General features: G+C 39.5%; 1 protein-coding gene across 1 annotated transcript in view; it reads left to right on the top strand.

Annotated features, from left to right (window-relative positions):
- The window catches only part of nipbla (NIPBL cohesin loading factor a), an 86,695-nt gene extending 70,050 nt beyond the window's left edge, over nucleotides 1-16,645 (top strand). Inside the window, exons 22-47 of the mRNA XM_088912253.1 lie at nucleotides 78-160; nucleotides 556-688; nucleotides 1,219-1,362; nucleotides 2,518-2,604; nucleotides 3,056-3,276; nucleotides 3,569-3,671; nucleotides 4,004-4,102; nucleotides 4,291-4,437; nucleotides 5,390-5,524; nucleotides 5,628-5,726; nucleotides 6,729-6,782; nucleotides 7,621-7,729; nucleotides 7,882-8,018; nucleotides 8,534-8,674; nucleotides 8,784-8,877; nucleotides 9,334-9,488; nucleotides 9,739-9,829; nucleotides 9,968-10,141; nucleotides 10,623-10,813; nucleotides 12,134-12,241; nucleotides 13,223-13,423; nucleotides 13,893-14,039; nucleotides 14,240-14,535; nucleotides 14,666-14,840; nucleotides 14,963-15,145; nucleotides 15,655-16,645. Of these exons, the coding sequence (XP_088768379.1) occupies nucleotides 78-160; nucleotides 556-688; nucleotides 1,219-1,362; nucleotides 2,518-2,604; nucleotides 3,056-3,276; nucleotides 3,569-3,671; nucleotides 4,004-4,102; nucleotides 4,291-4,437; nucleotides 5,390-5,524; nucleotides 5,628-5,726; nucleotides 6,729-6,782; nucleotides 7,621-7,729; nucleotides 7,882-8,018; nucleotides 8,534-8,674; nucleotides 8,784-8,877; nucleotides 9,334-9,488; nucleotides 9,739-9,829; nucleotides 9,968-10,141; nucleotides 10,623-10,813; nucleotides 12,134-12,241; nucleotides 13,223-13,423; nucleotides 13,893-14,039; nucleotides 14,240-14,535; nucleotides 14,666-14,840; nucleotides 14,963-15,145; nucleotides 15,655-16,020 (3,873 nt within the window). The 3' untranslated portion in view covers nucleotides 16,021-16,645. The remainder of the gene's footprint in view (nucleotides 1-77; nucleotides 161-555; nucleotides 689-1,218; nucleotides 1,363-2,517; nucleotides 2,605-3,055; nucleotides 3,277-3,568; nucleotides 3,672-4,003; nucleotides 4,103-4,290; nucleotides 4,438-5,389; nucleotides 5,525-5,627; nucleotides 5,727-6,728; nucleotides 6,783-7,620; nucleotides 7,730-7,881; nucleotides 8,019-8,533; nucleotides 8,675-8,783; nucleotides 8,878-9,333; nucleotides 9,489-9,738; nucleotides 9,830-9,967; nucleotides 10,142-10,622; nucleotides 10,814-12,133; nucleotides 12,242-13,222; nucleotides 13,424-13,892; nucleotides 14,040-14,239; nucleotides 14,536-14,665; nucleotides 14,841-14,962; nucleotides 15,146-15,654) is intronic.
- Nucleotides 16,646-16,797: the final 152 nt, after the last annotated feature.

The following is a 16,797-nucleotide window of genomic DNA, read 5'->3' as shown; positions in this document are numbered from 1 at the left end:
GGTGTTCATTTAATAAGTAAGATTGTTTTATTCACAAATTGTTGATGCGCTGTTCATTTACATTTGCTATGTCACAGGTGGATCAGGATGTTCTGATAACAAATTCTTATGAAACCGCAATGAGAACAGCTCAGAACTTCCTCTCTGTTTTTCTCAAAAAGTAAGCTTTGGTATTCTTTATTTGAGAGGTATCATTTGGGAAATGTAGATACTTTGTATGACTTGAAACTGTTGACTGTTTTGTAATACATTAATGATATCCAGTGCATGCTTTTATATTTTATATTGCATACTTGGCATTTTCCTCCAGCCTCCTTCACGCCATCTTAAGCTAATAATGAAGATATTAATCGAATGCTAGCTGTTGAATAATTCATAATAACTATTACTAAAACAGAAGCATGTTTTAAAAGCCATATTCAGATTTAGAGTGCACTGTAGTTTTGGGTACCTGTCGGTTGTATAGAAGCTGTAATGTAAAGAGGCATGAGTCAGTGGAACAAATCAGTATATAAGCTGAACGAAGTGTGGCAATACTCTGTTTTTAATTCACAGGTGTGGCAGTAAGCAGGGTGAGGAGGATTACCGGCCGCTGTTTGAGAATTTTGTGCAAGATCTCCTGTCCACTGTTAACAAGCCAGAATGGCCTGCTGCTGAGCTCCTGCTCAGTCTCTTGGGCAGGTTGCTGGTAAGTCAGGCGGAGGAGTCTACAGGAGCTTACACATGCAGCTCCCTTCCATTTCCAGTACTAATGCTTTAGTGTTCTTGCACTGAAGTGGAGATGGTTTGTAAAGCAGGGGTTTTTGTATTATACGGTTTTGCAATATTTTTATCAGTCCGCTGTCCTTTGAACAGAGTCACTGAATTCTTGAACATCAATGACAGTGCTTCCTGTTATTTCTTGCAAGTATCAGAATGACAATGCATCTGTGATATAGGAGGAGATAAGGGGATGGAATTATCCAAATTAATCCAAAATGTCTTTCTGAAGTTTAGTACAATGTAAATCAGCTTTTGGGGAAAAATATGCATAGGATGTGCTGCCCTAGGCAAATTACTTCCTCTTGAATTTCATTGGTTGAATGCAATAGTTTAGAGATTTAGAGTGGAAATGGCTTATCCTGTTCGGTTCAATAGAAGAACGTTAACTGTTATGATGACTCCTTTGTCTTAAGAGATCTAACCCCCCCACCCCCCCAACGTTACTGTGTTATCCAGGTACATCAGTTCAGTAACAAGCAGACAGAGATGGCACTGAGGGTGGCTTCCCTTGATTATCTTGGGACTGTTGCTGCAAGGCTCAGGAAAGATGCAGTGACGAGCAAAATGGATCAGAGTTCGATAGATCGCATTCTGAAACGGGTAAGTTAGCAAGAGTGTATTCCCAAATTCCATGCCTTTTGGATTTATCACAAGTCACTATTAGACCCAGGAGCTTCAGTGACTTTTCTTTTTCCTGTTTTTTAGTGTTCAGAATCAAAGTATGATTCATGGTTTCAAACAATATAAAAAGAAGAAGCAGCATTACTGCTTTTTTACAGATGTTAGAAGTTAGATAATGCTGGGCCTGTTCAGTATCGGGGTGGGAGACCTGTAGGGAAATCCAAGCTGCAATTGGTGTTTATGGACCAGGAGGTGCTTTCCTTCACATCAGACATTAGACTGAGGTCCTCACTCATTGTTTAAAGATGATGTCATTAAAGATCTCATGTTACTGTTTGTAAAATTAGGGCCTTGTGTCCTGGCTAAATGCCATGGTATTGGTAAAGCAGTTTCTTACTTTTCCACTTAATCTTATATGTTGTGTGGCTTTAGACACATAATGCTTGCCACATGATCTCCAAGGTGGGTGGTAATGTAGTGTCTCCTCCTATACGTAGAGTTCTTTGGGGTCTTTTGGGATGAAAAGCATTATAGTTTTATATTACCAAGCACGCCGATATACAGAATATGAAAATGACATTTACATTTCTTTCATCACATCATCAATTCTTTTAATCAGTCAACTAAAACAGAGAGCACATTCTCAGTTAAAATGTTAACCTAGCCAAGAAAGTTCACACACTGCAGCAAGACAAATATAGTTACTCTGAGCAAACTATAGACTAAATAAAATACATCTGGAGAAAATGAAAATGCAAACCAGACATAAAATGAATAATGATCAGCATATCTAAAAGCTTCAGCTGTTCCAGTGTACAATTGAAGTGCTGAAGCGAAACCACATGAGTGAAAATGTTCCAGCTGTTTGGAACAGCAAGTTCAAAGAGAAATCCCATGATACTGTTGGAATATTTAGATTATATTTTGTCACATACCTTGAAGTTTATGATGGCAACCAGCAATAAATAAAATTTGTAAATCCTTCAGGTGTGTAAGACACTGGACACGTGTTTCTACAGCTCCTCTGTGGCACACCATACGCTTAACAACATGTTACAAACTATACTGATGCTGCTGTAGGTATGGACCCTTCAATCCTATAACTTTTCCTTCAAAACCTTCATTCTAATGCAGTCTTCAGGTAATGATGATATCCAGCAGCTTCAGAAGACATTACTGGATTACCTGGATGAAAATGCTGAGACTGACCCATCGTTGGTTGTAAGTAAATTGACATGTTATTGTGTCTGACAATGTAAATGTTGAACTTGATTGCCTTCACCGTTTACTTCTTTTTAGGAACATGAAGGGTAACGTTTCGTCACCAAACACGACAATACCAAAGCTGAGTTCTAGTTATGTCTTTAGTGCATTGAATCTGAAGACACAGTGATATGTGGACGATAAAGCAGGTGAAAGTGCTGCAGAATAATAGCTCCAGAAGGTTTATAAGCTAAATGTCATCAGGGATTTTGGTAGTTTACGATCATAATCACCTCCTGTAACAAAATATTTTACTTAAAATTCTTTTAAAGATAGTCTTGCTACAGTAATGTGTGCCATTGGTGTGATTTTGACAGCTTGTGTTTCTATGGCCCTAAGCTTTGAATGTGTGGTAACACCTAACAGTCCACAAACAGATGAAGTTGCATGTTGTCCTGGTCTTCCACAGTTTGCGCGGAAGTTCTACATTGCTCAGTGGTTCCGGGACACTACAACAGAGACAGAAAAGGCCATGAAGACGCAGAACCAGAAGGATGAGGATTCATCAGAGGGGACGCACCATGCAAAAGACATAGAGACGACGGGAGAGATCATGCAGAAAGCAGAGGCTCGGAAGAAGTTCCTTCGTTCCATCATTAAAACTACACCATTGCAATTTAGCACATTAAAGTAAGCTTTGGTTTTTAAGTTGTTCCATACTGCTCTTATAGACATAATTTTAGTCAAATGTTTCAGAGCTTTTGGTTAGGTGCTTTCCTTCACAAGACTCCGCTCAAGTTTGCTTTTCTCTAAGAAAAACAAATTCTGTGGATTAGTTCATATTTCAGGGTAGTTGATATAACGTGCGTTATTCTTAAATCATTTTTTGTAGATTTCCTATATCAGAAAACCTGCTTCACATTTACAATACAGCATTATTTTTAAGAGAAGTGTTTAAAAATGCAAGATTCTTTCTCCACAGAATGAACTCTGATACTGTGGACTATGAGGATTCCTGCCTGATTGTCCGATATTTGGCCTCCATGAGGCCGTTTGCACAGAGCTTCGATATTTATTTAACACAGGTGAGCACAGACTTGCATAGACCACTTAGGAGAAGCAGCTTTAGTGTTGTATGATATGGTGAAGGGATACAATCTTTGCAAATTGTGCAATTAATGTGTGAACGATGTGTGCGATGTGACAGTTCCTTTGCTTGAGCTCAGAATTTTCTCTTTGGCACTATGGTGATAACAAGCTGCAGAATAGGGACTATGGGCATTGTGGTGCTGCAGTTCAAAGTGTGATCAGCAAAGCTATCACCTAATAAAAATATATTTTCATGAATAATGGGATGAATTAGGATTTACCTTGAGGTGTTCTTCTGAACTATAAAGAAATATTGCTTTCTTTATAGATTCTGCGGGTTCTGGGAGAGAGCGCAATTGCTGTCCGGACGAAAGCCATGAAATGTCTCTCAGAGGTAGTAGCTGTGGATCCAAGCATTCTGGCCAGGGTATGTTCCTGAGTATTTATTGCAGAACAGAACCTCTATCAGTGAAGTGGAGCATGTGTTTCCCGCAGCAAATGGGATTGTGAAGTTTCCTTTTGTCTTCCATGAGGTGTAGCAGTGGCCGGTGTTTGTTATACTCATTGGCGACGCGAGCCTTGATGTCTTGGGTTTGTGTTTGTTTGTCTCTGCAGCTGGACATGCAGCGTGGTGTACATGGACGGTTAATGGATAACTCCACCAGTGTGAGAGAGGCAGCAGTGGAGTTACTAGGACGTTTCGTTTTGAGTCGGCCACAGCTTACTGAGCAGTATTATGATATGCTAATAGAGAGAATTCTGGTATGTCCCGTTCACATTTATATTGACAGTGTCGATGGGAGAATTGTTCACCAAAATGTTGAAGATCTTAAGATTTTTGTTAGCAGCAATAATCAATAATGGTGGAGGTGTTCTTAATCTTGTGCTTCAAATTCTGATTTCCATGGCTAGAGCGACATCAGTAATAAATGACTTGCTTAGCAAAGGTTATAATTGGCTTTGTATCCAATTTGGTTGAACATGTTTCTAAATTAGCCTTCTATCTACGATTGACAAAAGCATGGATTTTCAGTTTTCAGGATGTTTTTTTTAAGATGGGTAGCAATACAAAACTGAGCAACACATACCTTGTAAATGTCTCAGATCCATTTAATGAAAACATTCTTTAAAATTTGTGATTCCTTTTACAGCAACAAAAAACATGTAGGATTTAAAGCTCCCTTTTTCTTTTGCATCAATCAAATGTTCTTGCTTTTGATGCATTAAATGTGTTGGAATTTAAAATGAGAACAGTATCAGAATTAGGATGGACAATCCAAAAATTTCAAATGCAAAGTTCACAGTCTGTATTAAAGTTCATTTTAGGTAATGTTCATTGTACTACATTGCCACCTAGAGTTCATAAATTGAATTTCACGTAATCTGAGGTTGATTCAAGAAACTTCTTAGGCTTTGTTTTTTTTATTTAAAGGATAGAATTTTCCTCTATTTGTAACCTTTATATATACATATTTTTTAGTCATACCTGATAGTGTCCTAATTCCGAACCATGTAAAAATAGTTGTCGATGAAGGGTTGTCTTTAGTAATGTTTTAGATTTGTCACCTGTCATCAAATAATTAGTTTTAATACTTTTGAAAAGTTTGGTGACTTCTCTTAATGTGTTTTAAGTTAGCATTCAGTACTGAAAACATATTGTAAACAAATTACAAAATTATAATCATTTTTCGATATTTGACGTTTTCTTCTACAGGACACTGGTATCAGTGTGAGGAAAAGGGTAATTAAGATCCTCCGAGATATCTGTCTTGAACAGCCAACATTCAATAAAATTACAGAGATGTGTGTGAAAATGATTCGCAGAGTCAATGATGAAGAAGGCATTAAGGTACGTCAGTGCTCAGGCACAAGCCAGTGACCATATTCAGCAGCTTGATGTACTTGATGCAGTACGTCTGCATTGTTGAAATATGTGTACTTTCCTTTTACAGAAACTAGTGAACGAAACATTCCAGAAGCTCTGGTTCACTCCCACTCCCAATCATGATAAAGAAGCGATGACCAGGAAAATACTCAATATCACTGATGTGGTAGGTTTCCCATGTTTCAGAAATTGAATTTCTATTAGTCGTACACATCTTCCCTTAAGGGTAACAATCAGTTAGAAGCTTAGTACTCATCCGTTGTAATATTCAAAGGTAAGAGTCCTTCTGTTCCTATGTGCACCTTCACCTAATCAATTATCTGAAGGCTTTTGAACTCAGTAGGAGAAGAAAATGTAAGAAATGTTACAAAGGAGAGGCGTTTCGGGCCCATTAAACTCAATTGGTTGCTAGCACGTAAATTGATCAGAGGATTTCCTATAGCTGTTTCATGAAAGAAACAAGGATCAGCTTTGACAGCATGATTGAGCAGCTTGATTCAGACTCTCGCAACCCTTTTTAACAGTGCCTCCAGCTCTGTGTCCCCTGGTTCATGTTTGACTGTAAATCCTAAAAAAGTCTTTTGGGTTGTCATTGTCAGTACCTTTTATTTTGAATACCTGAATCAGGTCTCAGAGTAGTCTTCTCTGTTCAAGATTAAAAGATTCATTTTTTAGGCCTTTCAATGTAGAATATTCCTTTGAGCCTGAGTTTGTACTTGTTGCTGTTATCTGGTTGCATTTTTGAAATGATCATGTATGATATGTACAATATTCTGATTATTAAGGTTATGCTTATGTACATTATTATTTACCTCTAAGAGCAGAAGAGCTCATAGAATGAAAATGGTTTAAGAATTTGTTTTCCAGTTCTACTTAGTCTATGAATAAAACTGACATGGTGAGCTTTTGTTCTACAAGTTACCTACCAAAAACTGTAAAATTTTAATTTCTATTTCCAATATGTAATAGCAAAAGTCAGTATGTGCAATAGTTGTGTGATGGGTTCTCCATGATGCAAAGTGTAACCTGTACTATTAATATGATGCCTGCTCTATGACGCAGGATCAATATGTACAATACTCATGTGATGCACTCTCCAAAGTGAAAAGTGCATGTAAATAAACTGATGTAACAAGATTCATCATTTTCCAAAACATGTTCTTCACAGGTTGCTGCCTGCAGAGATACTGGTTATGACTGGTTCGAGCAGCTTCTTCAGAATGTGAGTGTCAGTTATTTTAGGGTTCAGTGCTTGAACAGCATATGAATGATTTCTTTGTACTCTTTTTATTTAAAACATCTAAGAGTGGTCCTTCCCGTTCTGTTCTGAGTTTTTTTTGTAGGAATCTTATGAGGTGTTAAAAGTCTACTGTCATTTTCTTGATGGTTAACCTAAGTAGAGATTATTTAAAAAGTAAAATTGCTGAGTAATACCTTAAGACATCTAATAAACTCTGCTCTTAATCTGTCCCTATACTAGTTGTTCCTTTGAAAATGAACGTGCATTTCTGTTTTACTAATGGGAAACTGGATGTTCCCAATGTTTGCAGTTCTTTCCTTGGAACTGTGAAATTAAAACTAGATTTATCTTACCAATTATTAAATCTCTGTAACAAAATTAAATGAGATTATGGCAAAATTTTACAAATTTCGAATTAAGCAGAAAATCATGAACTTTATGAAAGTGCTGTATAGTTGCCATTGTGACAAACCCCTGGTCTCGCCACGGGCGAAAGCAAAAGTTAACGCAAATTGCAACGTGAAGCAGCCCTTCCTGCTCACTAGTCATTGTAATGCGATGTGTGAGCAAATAGGTTTGAAATGCCTCATCAATGCCAGTTCTAACCCTGAAATATATATCCCTGAAACCCTGAAATGAAATATCTTTAAGTACTCTGAGGTGTCTTCTGTCTGTCAATTCATTGTTTATGTAATTTTTTGTGAGTGTATTTTGAAATCAGTTTTTATGTCAGAACCTTTTATGTAAGTTGAATAATCTTAAATGCAGAACCCTTCAGGTAATTTGTAGCTTGGTTAAAGTGAATTTGTTCTTTTTGTAGTTGTTGAAATCTGAAGAGGATGCCTCTTACAAGCCAGCAAAGAAGGCATGTGTACAGCTTGTTGACAATCTAGTAGAGCATATCCTCAAGTATGAGGAATCTCTAGCAGGTTTGTACTTTATTGAATAACTTTTCTCAAGCTGCTGTCCACTTTTGTCGATTGGGTGTCTGCACAGAGCATTAAGTGTGAATGGGTTTGTGTTATATTAATAATTTGTTTTCTCACCAGTAACTTATTCATCTTTTCTTCTTGCCACTTAGATTCAGAAAATAAAAGTGTAAACTCCAACCGCCTGGTGGCATGCATTACTACTCTGTACCTGTTCAGCAAGATTCGGGCGCAGCTGATGGTGAAACACGCGATGACCATGCAGCCGTACCTCACCACCAAGTGCAACGTAAGGGCACTATAGCCGTCTCAAAACAGTGTCGGCACAAAAGCTAGCAAATTAGGCAGGAAGAAACCAGTATATTTACAATAAGAAAGATTTCAACAAGAAGAGTCTCTTCATGGAAGTAATCTTTTAATCATGTAAACGAAATACCTCACACTTGGGCAGTTGTTCAGGACAATTCAGAAGCTTGTCTCCCAGAAGATGTAGTACATTCGTTGCATACTGTTTCCCAGTAGATTGTGCTTCTGGCAGTCTTTTGCATCCTTTGCAGAGACCGCTAGTTCTAGTGTTTTTGAGGGAACGTACACAACAGGATTGGATATCACGAACCAGGATTTTGTATTGCTGTTGCATATCTGTAAATGTGGCCCTATGTTAATTTAATTTTAGTAGATGCATAATTTAGTTGTTAAAACATTTAGTTTATGGTGGGTCTTTTACCTTTAAGATAATAGTTTGTAGCATAAATTGGTTTTGAGTGAGTGGAGCCCCTTTCCATTCCTTTGTGTGTCTTTCAGACCCAGAGTGATTTCATGGTCATCTGCAACGTCGCCAAGATCCTGGAGCTGGTCGTGCCTCTGATGGAGCACCCTAGTGAGACTTTCCTCGCCACCATCGAGGAGGACCTCATGAAGCTCATCATTAAATATGGCATGACTGTAAGTCAAACAGCCCTTCTGAACAGAACATTGGCTGGATTTGAACTAAAGTTGCGGCTTTCCTTGTGAAGATTTCTTTGCTCTCAAACCACCCTTCTTTTTTTTCAAGGTGGTACAGCACTGTGTGAGCTGTCTGGGGGCTGTGGTCAATAAAGTCACACACAACTACAAGTTTGTTTGGGCGTGCTTCAACAGGTATTATGGTGAGTATAAGGAATATTAAAAGATCTTTACCCAGCTGGTCATATAAAGCACATCCTTTTTTATTTTACGTAGCCATCATTGTCATTACCTTCTTCTGTCCAGCTGGTGGCTTTTACCCAGGTCTCTAGGAATTCTGAAATTTAAAAATAATGCATTTATAATTAATATTTTTAAACTTTGTAAATGGCTTTCAGGGTATGTGCAAGGCTGTTTTTACTTTCGTGCACACGCTGAAAGCTCTTTTTGCCTGCTGTTCTTGAAGGACTATTTAATGGGAATGCAAAAGAACATTCTAAGCATGAGTCTCAGGAGTGGCACCGAGCTCAGTAGGAGGATACTCATCAACTGGTGAAATAATGGGGGTATACACACTGCATTGAATTTTCTGATGTGTCATGGTCATAACTACCGCCATGCAGAAAGTGTTGATAGGGTATCTGATTTGCTTTGTGCAGGCGCAATAACCAAGTTAAAGACGCAGCATCAGGAGGATCCAAACAGCACTGTTCTCACTGCCAATAAACCTGCACTACTTCGTTCACTCTTCACTGTTGGTGCACTGTGTCGACATTTTAACTTTGACCAGGAGGAGTTTAAAGGCAGCAACAAGGTAGTTTGAAATGCCTTTTCAGTTCAGCAGATGTTTAACACGTTTTCACATGACAGACATGGAAGCATCCTGTTAAAAAACAAATTTGTTTTGCAGAATTAGTCAGCAAATGGAGATGTTGATCTTTAAGAATTGTGTTTTTTAATTTTGCCAAATTTGACTGTAAATGCCTAATTCTTGCAAAGATTTTGAAACATTAAACATTTCTTTACTAAGGCAGTTGTTCACAGCCATGTTTATCTCTATTTAGGTTGTCATAAAAGACAAGGTACTGGAGCTGCTGCTATATTTCACCAGACATGAAGATGAAGAGGTGCAGACAAAAGCCATCATTGGTTTAGGTAAGAGCAGACGTGGAATACCGAGACTCGATCAGATTGATTCATTTCAATTGCTTTGTTTTCTTCAGCTGTGCAGAATGAAAGAGCTGTTGTTTTTTTTTAAAGTGACAGGAGAGACACTGTGCATTTCTCTTGCAGGGTTTTTGTTTATTCAGCACCCAAGCTTGATGTTTGAGCAGGATGTCAAGAACTTGTACAATGGTATCCTCTCAGACAAGAACTGCTCTGTTAATCTGAAGATCCAGGTCCTGAAGAACCTGCAGACTTACCTGCAGGAAGAGGATACCCGCATGCAGGAGGCTGACCGGGAGTGTGAGTTTCACTGAGCCTTGGGATACAGCTGTCTGAACTAGGGCCCTGGCGTTTTACAGAAAGTGCACACAGCAGTCATTCACAGCGTGGGCATAGTGAATGGTCACACAGGTTTCAAAGGAGTGCTGGTTTATGCTGGAGCTATTTGCCAGCCTGCATGGATGCAGGGTTGCAGAAGCACCTCCCATGTGCTGCTGTGTGACAGCCTGTGTGAGGGAGCCTTCAGAGGTCCTCACATTATCAGTGGGGCTTTGCAGAACAGGGATAGACACGCATTATCAGCAGCACTGGTTCCAGAAAAATACTAACACTACTTGTAACTCAAGCTTGTCCTTATGTGTTGCCTATGGGTGTTGAAATTCGCTCTGAACACATAACCATGACATAACTGGGTGTATAGACTGCAGTTTTCAAAGTACATCACGACATCAACGACTTAACGTGAAAGCTTAACATTTTGTCCTTACCTTTTGTCTTCCAGGGAAAAAACTGTCGAAACAGGAGGACTTAAAAGAAATGGGTGATATATCTTCAGGCATGAGCAGTTCAATAATGCAGCTCTACCTCAAACAGGTTCTTGAGGCGTTCTTCCACACGCAATCCAACGTTCGCCATTTTGCTCTAAATGTAATTGCCCTTACACTAAACCAAGGTCTCATTCACCCAGTCCAGGTAAGCATTTTCAAGGAAACGACTTTTAGAGCTGGTAGTGGAGTACTGGAGGTAATGCCAACAGGCCATTTGTGTGCTCCATTACTTCTCAAGCCTTCTTTTCACAAATGGATGTTTATTTATAATACTGATTCTGCCTAATTAGTTATGTGCTTTGTTGCATTTTAATGAGGAACCTCTTGTTCCATTTTTGTAAATGTATTTTAATTACACTGAGATTATAGCAAGTGACTGAGGACTAAATTAGAATAATTAAAAGTAATATTCCCAAGCGAATCTAATCAGGCAATCAGAAAAGTAAGAACTGCGTAATGTTGTAAATATGCTTTTGACTCTTTAAAGACTATAACTAGGGTCATAATTTAATTGATGTAAAAATGAAATAATTGTATCTGCTGTGGACAAAGTGAGAAAAATATATAAAAGTGGTTATACTTTATATCCATTGCAGCAGTTTGCCAAATCCAGTGGTATTATTTTTTAAATTAAATTAAAATGCTAAGAAATGAGATGGAATAAAACATAAGTATGAATTTGTAGAACCCAAAGTATTTTGCCATAATTATATTTTCAATTAAAACACAAAATCTTGCTAACGTCTTTTAGTAGAAGTAAAAGCATCTGCATTTGGGGAATAAAAAAATCCCAGATGTACAGATTCCCCACTGTTTTTTTCTGCACTTCAGAATGCCTCTATGAATTCATAAGTGACTTTTCAGAGTTTTCAGCGCTACAGTTGAACAGCAGTAAACTGATGTTTTCCTTTTTGATCAGTCTCTGCTTCCCATAGTTTGTAGAGTTTAACTAAAGTTTTTTTCTAGAGATTGTATTTTTCAAAAGATTGATCTTCTAACTGGATGTTACACAAAAAAGGTATCAGGTAAGCGATTGGGGTATACCCGTAGTTGGGAGATGCAGATTTGAAACTTACTGCTCCAGCTGCACCACCACCAATCCCAGCAGCTGATAGTACCTGCCAGGAAGTAACTGAGAATCTAACATACTGAGGTAGCAGTTCTGTTTTGTAATGCATTCCCAATACATGTCTAGAAATTGCAGTAAAAGCCTGACATTGCTTTTACTGCAATATTGCAAATTAGGCAGGGTCTGAAATCTACCCTTTTTTGAGCAGGATGGGAATGAACTTGTTTTTTAGCACTCAGTTCTCAGTGTTCAGTATGAAACTTTTTACCATTGCATTGTGTATATGTTTGTGCAGGCTGTAAAACATGTAAAAGCACTTTCTGTGAAACAAGTGTAGCGACATGGATGTTAGCCCCATACTCATACAGGTCTTTTAAAATGCCTTTTCATTTTCAGTGTGTGCCATACCTGATAGCCATGGGAACAGACCCCGAGCCCAGCATGAGGAATAAAGCAGATCAGCAGCTGGTAGAGATTGATAAGAAGTACACAGGATTCATTCATGTAAGCATAACGTGCCATGTCTAGACTGGTGTTTTCAACATTTAAGTCTGTTGTAAATGTTAAAGATGCAAGGAAATTTAATGTTTTGGTGCCATTATACATTATATTACAGTGACTGTAAATATAAAGTTTACAATTGTGTATTTGCTTTTAATTCAAACTGTTTAATTCACATACAACCGAAACCCAGCACAAGAAGATATAGGGTATGATTGGATATACCAATAACCAGTCGGTACAAATTTGAAACTTACTGTTCCAGCCACTTGTATAAAAACCCCTCCTTATCAATGTTTTATACAGTCTCATTGTGCAAAGTGTTGGAGATAATAGTACAAATATACAGTGATGTGTTTCAAAAATGGATGAAAATTGTAACTACAAAAATTCAGTCACAAAATTAACAGAAACACGAATATAGTAGTAATGCTTAACACTGCACACTTGGAAAGTGAGATTCTGGTAATACTAGCTATATAAAATCTAACATGTCAGTGTGAAGCCTCCGACTCCAGACCCCTGGTCATCTTTCTTCCTGCTGTTATTATACATGGCCTTGGTATCCATGACAACAGATAGCCAGGTGGCCAGTGATGAGGAAAAGATGTCAATCCTCCATGAGTCGAAAATAATTTGATGGCTAACTTTGTTTTTCAGCATTTTTTACCAAAATTATATACATTAGTAATGTTGTAGTCACGTTAAAATCTGTAGCACTTATAGAAAGTCTTAAGTTGCAGAAATATTAATTGTTTTCTTACAGTTTCAGTCATTAAATAGTATAAATATGCTGTGACCCCTAGTAGAAATAAAACAAAATTGGCGTTCAACCTGTATCTGTACCCCTCTCTTGATATACCTCGGAAGGTGAAAGGCCAAGCATTTTTCTATTTTTTTCTATTGTACTGCACTGTATCATGCCAAACCACCTCCATTACCACTTGGCTGTTGCCCTACGGAAACGGTTGATGTTTTGTGCAGATGAAGGCTGTGGCAGGGATAAAGATGTCGTACCAGGTACAGCAAGCCATCTGGGCATCCCAGGACACAATCATCAGAGGTTTCCGACAGGACGAGCAGCACACTGCCTTGTGCTCTCACCTTTTCACCATGGTGCGAGGAAACAGGCAGCACAGACGGGCCTTTCTCATCTCCCTGCTCAACCTCTTCGATGACAGTGCTGTAAGTCACACCTGGCCTCTGTCTTCTTTCATGCATGTGTCCAAATTCATTTCAGCACTTGGTGCTAAATTGCATAGTTTAATTACAGTCTATGGGAATAAATCCAGGAGCTTGATCTAATAAGACTTAAGTCATGGCACATGAGATCCTATAGTTATGGACATGGAATATTAACAAATGAGTGTCAATGAAATATTAGGTCGTCAGTCTGTGGGTGGTAGATGATATTCAAAAGGCTGTCACCAAGCTGAAAGCCCAAAAACCATCAATCTTGCCATTATATATAAGTTATATAGCAATGCTGTCCAGTTAGGAATATTAAGAATCCCTGAGGGACCAGTCACTGAAATCAATAGATCAATGTAGCTCTCCAGTCTAAATTGCATAATGCTACCATGGTTTTGTTCTTCTCAGTGGATTTTTGTTTGGAGATGTGCTGGTTTGAGCTCTTGGTATTTTCACCTTACAGAAAACGGATGTGAATATGCTGTTGTATATAGCGGACAATCTGGCCTGCTTCCCGTACCAGACGCAGGAGGAGCCTCTTTTCATAATGCATCACATAGACATCACGCTGTCAGTATCAGGCAGCAACCTGCTCCAGTCCTTCAAGGAGGTAAGCTAGCAGGGTTCACGCGTTCGATTACGGAGATATCAACAGGCCACCTACTAAACTAAGCCAATATTGCAGTACCTTTCTGCCATGAGGAAGAAGGCTCTGTGAAGCATCCTCACAATTCTGCCAGACCTCTTCAGCAGGTTGTTCTGAAGAAGGCGTTCATGGCAAGAGTAAAAGGTTTCCTGTCTCTTTCCTAGTCCCTGCGGAAAGAACCCAGGCCGAGGGAGCGGAAGTACTGCTCCGAGGAGGATGAGGACGACATCAGCGGCAGCAGTGAGGACGGAGAAGTGAGGCGGCCAAAGAAGTCGAAGCGGCACGTGGACTCGGACTCGGACTCCGATTCCGACATGGAGGCTGAGGATGTAGAAAAGGTGATGAGCAGGTTACCAGACAATCCTGCCCCTCTCATCGACTTTGCCAACGCTTCCCAAGGAATCCTTCTCCTCCTGGTCCTCAAGCAGCACCTAAAGAACCTGTATGGATTCTCTGACAGGTACAGCTCGGAACATTTTTTGGGCGACTGTTTCTGTACTGTTGGGCAGACAAAAGCATTTTCCTAACCTCGTGTTTTAAAACAAAAATGTGGTCTGTTATTTACTCTCTGTGTGCTCTTTCTTCAACAGTAAAATCCAGAAGTACTCCCCGACCGAGTCTGCAAAAGTGTACGACAAGGCTGTGAACAGGAAGTCATCGGTGCATTTTAACCCCCGGCAGACGATCGAGTTTCTTGCCAATGACATGGCGAATACGGCGATGACATACGAAGTCAAGAGAAAGATAGTCAAGCAGTACCTTGATGTAAGTCTTGTTGTTTTTGGTTCATTCATTGGTTTCCAGGGGCTTGTTTTCACTGTGCAGCAAAGAACCGCAGCCGCTTGGCAATTGGTTGAATTATCCTGGTGTACTGCTGCTCGTTGCAGTTTAAGTTACTAATGGAGCACTTGGACCCTGACGAGGAGGATGAGGAGGGGGAGGCGTCGGCCAGCGCGAATGCCCGAAATAAAGCGATCAATGCGCTGCTGGGAGGATCCAGCCCCAAGAACAACACCGCGGACACCGAGGACGACGAGAGCGATGGAGAGGAGAAGGGAGGAGCACCGGGGGTGAGTGAGGAGCAGGAGGACAAGACGTGCACCTGCGTCCTGCGTGTGCTCAACTCTCCCCTGTTTTTGTTGACCCCTTCAAGTAGTATTGTAATTTCCCCTGGCATTCGTGAATGGGGGGGAAAAAGGATATGTTTTCAAAGTAGTGGTATGGTGAGAGGTTGTTATTCACGTGATCATAATTCATAGTTTTTGTGTTTGGAATTGTAAGGCTGTACATACGTTCAACTGATGTTAATTGCTGCAGTGTTAGATGAATGTCAAATTCAGGGTGTATTTGATGTATTTTAAAGATGGGGCCCCTAGTTCATGTGAAAGCATCCACAGATATGACTCAGATTATTAATACCATTTGTCTGTTACACAAAGACATGAAAAAAGCCCTCCTCCTTATGGAGTGGAGCAGAAACTCACCATGTGTCTCTTTCCAGTAAAGTGATTAATGTTCAAGTGGTTCTGGATTTATAGAAGTGACCTTATCTTTTGTGTCCTTCCTCTTCACCTTCTAGTCATCAAAAAAGTCCAGGCGAGGTGGAGAGTCAGCAGAAGTTGCAGGCCATTTGAACGAGACTGTGGAAGCCATGGACGTCATCGCGATCTGCTGCCCTAAGTACAAGGACCGACCACAGATTGCCAGGGTGATCCAGAAGACCAGCAGCGGCTACAGCGTTCACTGGATGGCAGGCTCTTATAGTGGTGCCTGGGCTGAGGCCAAGAAGCGAGATGGACGCAAACTGGTGCCTTGGGTAGATACTATAAAAGAGTCGGACATCATTTACAAGAAAATTGTTCTGACGAGCGCACATAAGCTGACTAATAAAGTGGTTCAGACTTTACGATCGCTGTATGCAGCTAAGGATGGGACTTCCAGCTAATGAACTTACAACTTGCAGCCAAATTCACAGGGACTGAAAAAGAAAAGACAAAAAAAACTTGAAAATGCAACATTCTGGCAAAAAAAAATTGTGGTCTGTGAAGAGCTCACGAGAGGTGGATCCAGGACACGTTTAAACAAAACACAGAAACAGAAGGAAATGTTTGGAAAACATTTTGTGGGAGCTTCCTTCGCTGTTGTGCAGCAGAAACTTCTCATTTGATTTCTACTCCCACTGTATCATAGTTTAACAAAAAATGTTTATATCTCGAAAAAAAATTCTGTTTAAAAAATAAACTTAAAAGTGAATGTTGGAAATTAGTCTGTTAATGTTCTTAATAAAGTGTTCTTGGAGTTTAACCTAGCGACGGATGGCTTTCTTTAGCTTAGCTCAGTTTCCAGGGAAGCGTTTTGTTTTTTTTCCATGCTGTAAAATGGCAGAATCTCCTGGATATAATTTATTCTGTTGAAAAAAGAAGCATGCAGTATCTGTGGCCTATCTGCAGGAGGAGTTTTTTGTAAATGTAGATTTTGATGTATTAGGTCACCCTGGTAATAAGAGAAAAGGGATCCCCAGCAAAACTGGCGGAACAAATACTGCAATAAATTTTTTTACTTCTCTTTGTTACTTGTCTGTTTCCATTTGACTTCCTTATTTTGTGAAGTGGTTGTCATCTTTGTTTACGGGCTCAGAGGCTATTATGCAAGCAGTAGGAGAAGCAGTAAAATTGCAGATCCTTCCATGACCGTGAGCTGGTTTCTTTAGGTCTGATAAGGT

The sequence above is a fragment of the Atractosteus spatula genome, chromosome 3 (genome assembly GCF_055471065.1).
Source record: "Atractosteus spatula isolate fAtrSpa1 chromosome 3, fAtrSpa1.hap1, whole genome shotgun sequence".
Classification (NCBI taxonomy): Eukaryota; Metazoa; Chordata; class Actinopteri; order Semionotiformes; family Lepisosteidae; genus Atractosteus; species Atractosteus spatula.
Note: the sequence above shows the minus strand (reverse complement) of the source record. Positions and strands in the feature narration are given on the sequence as shown.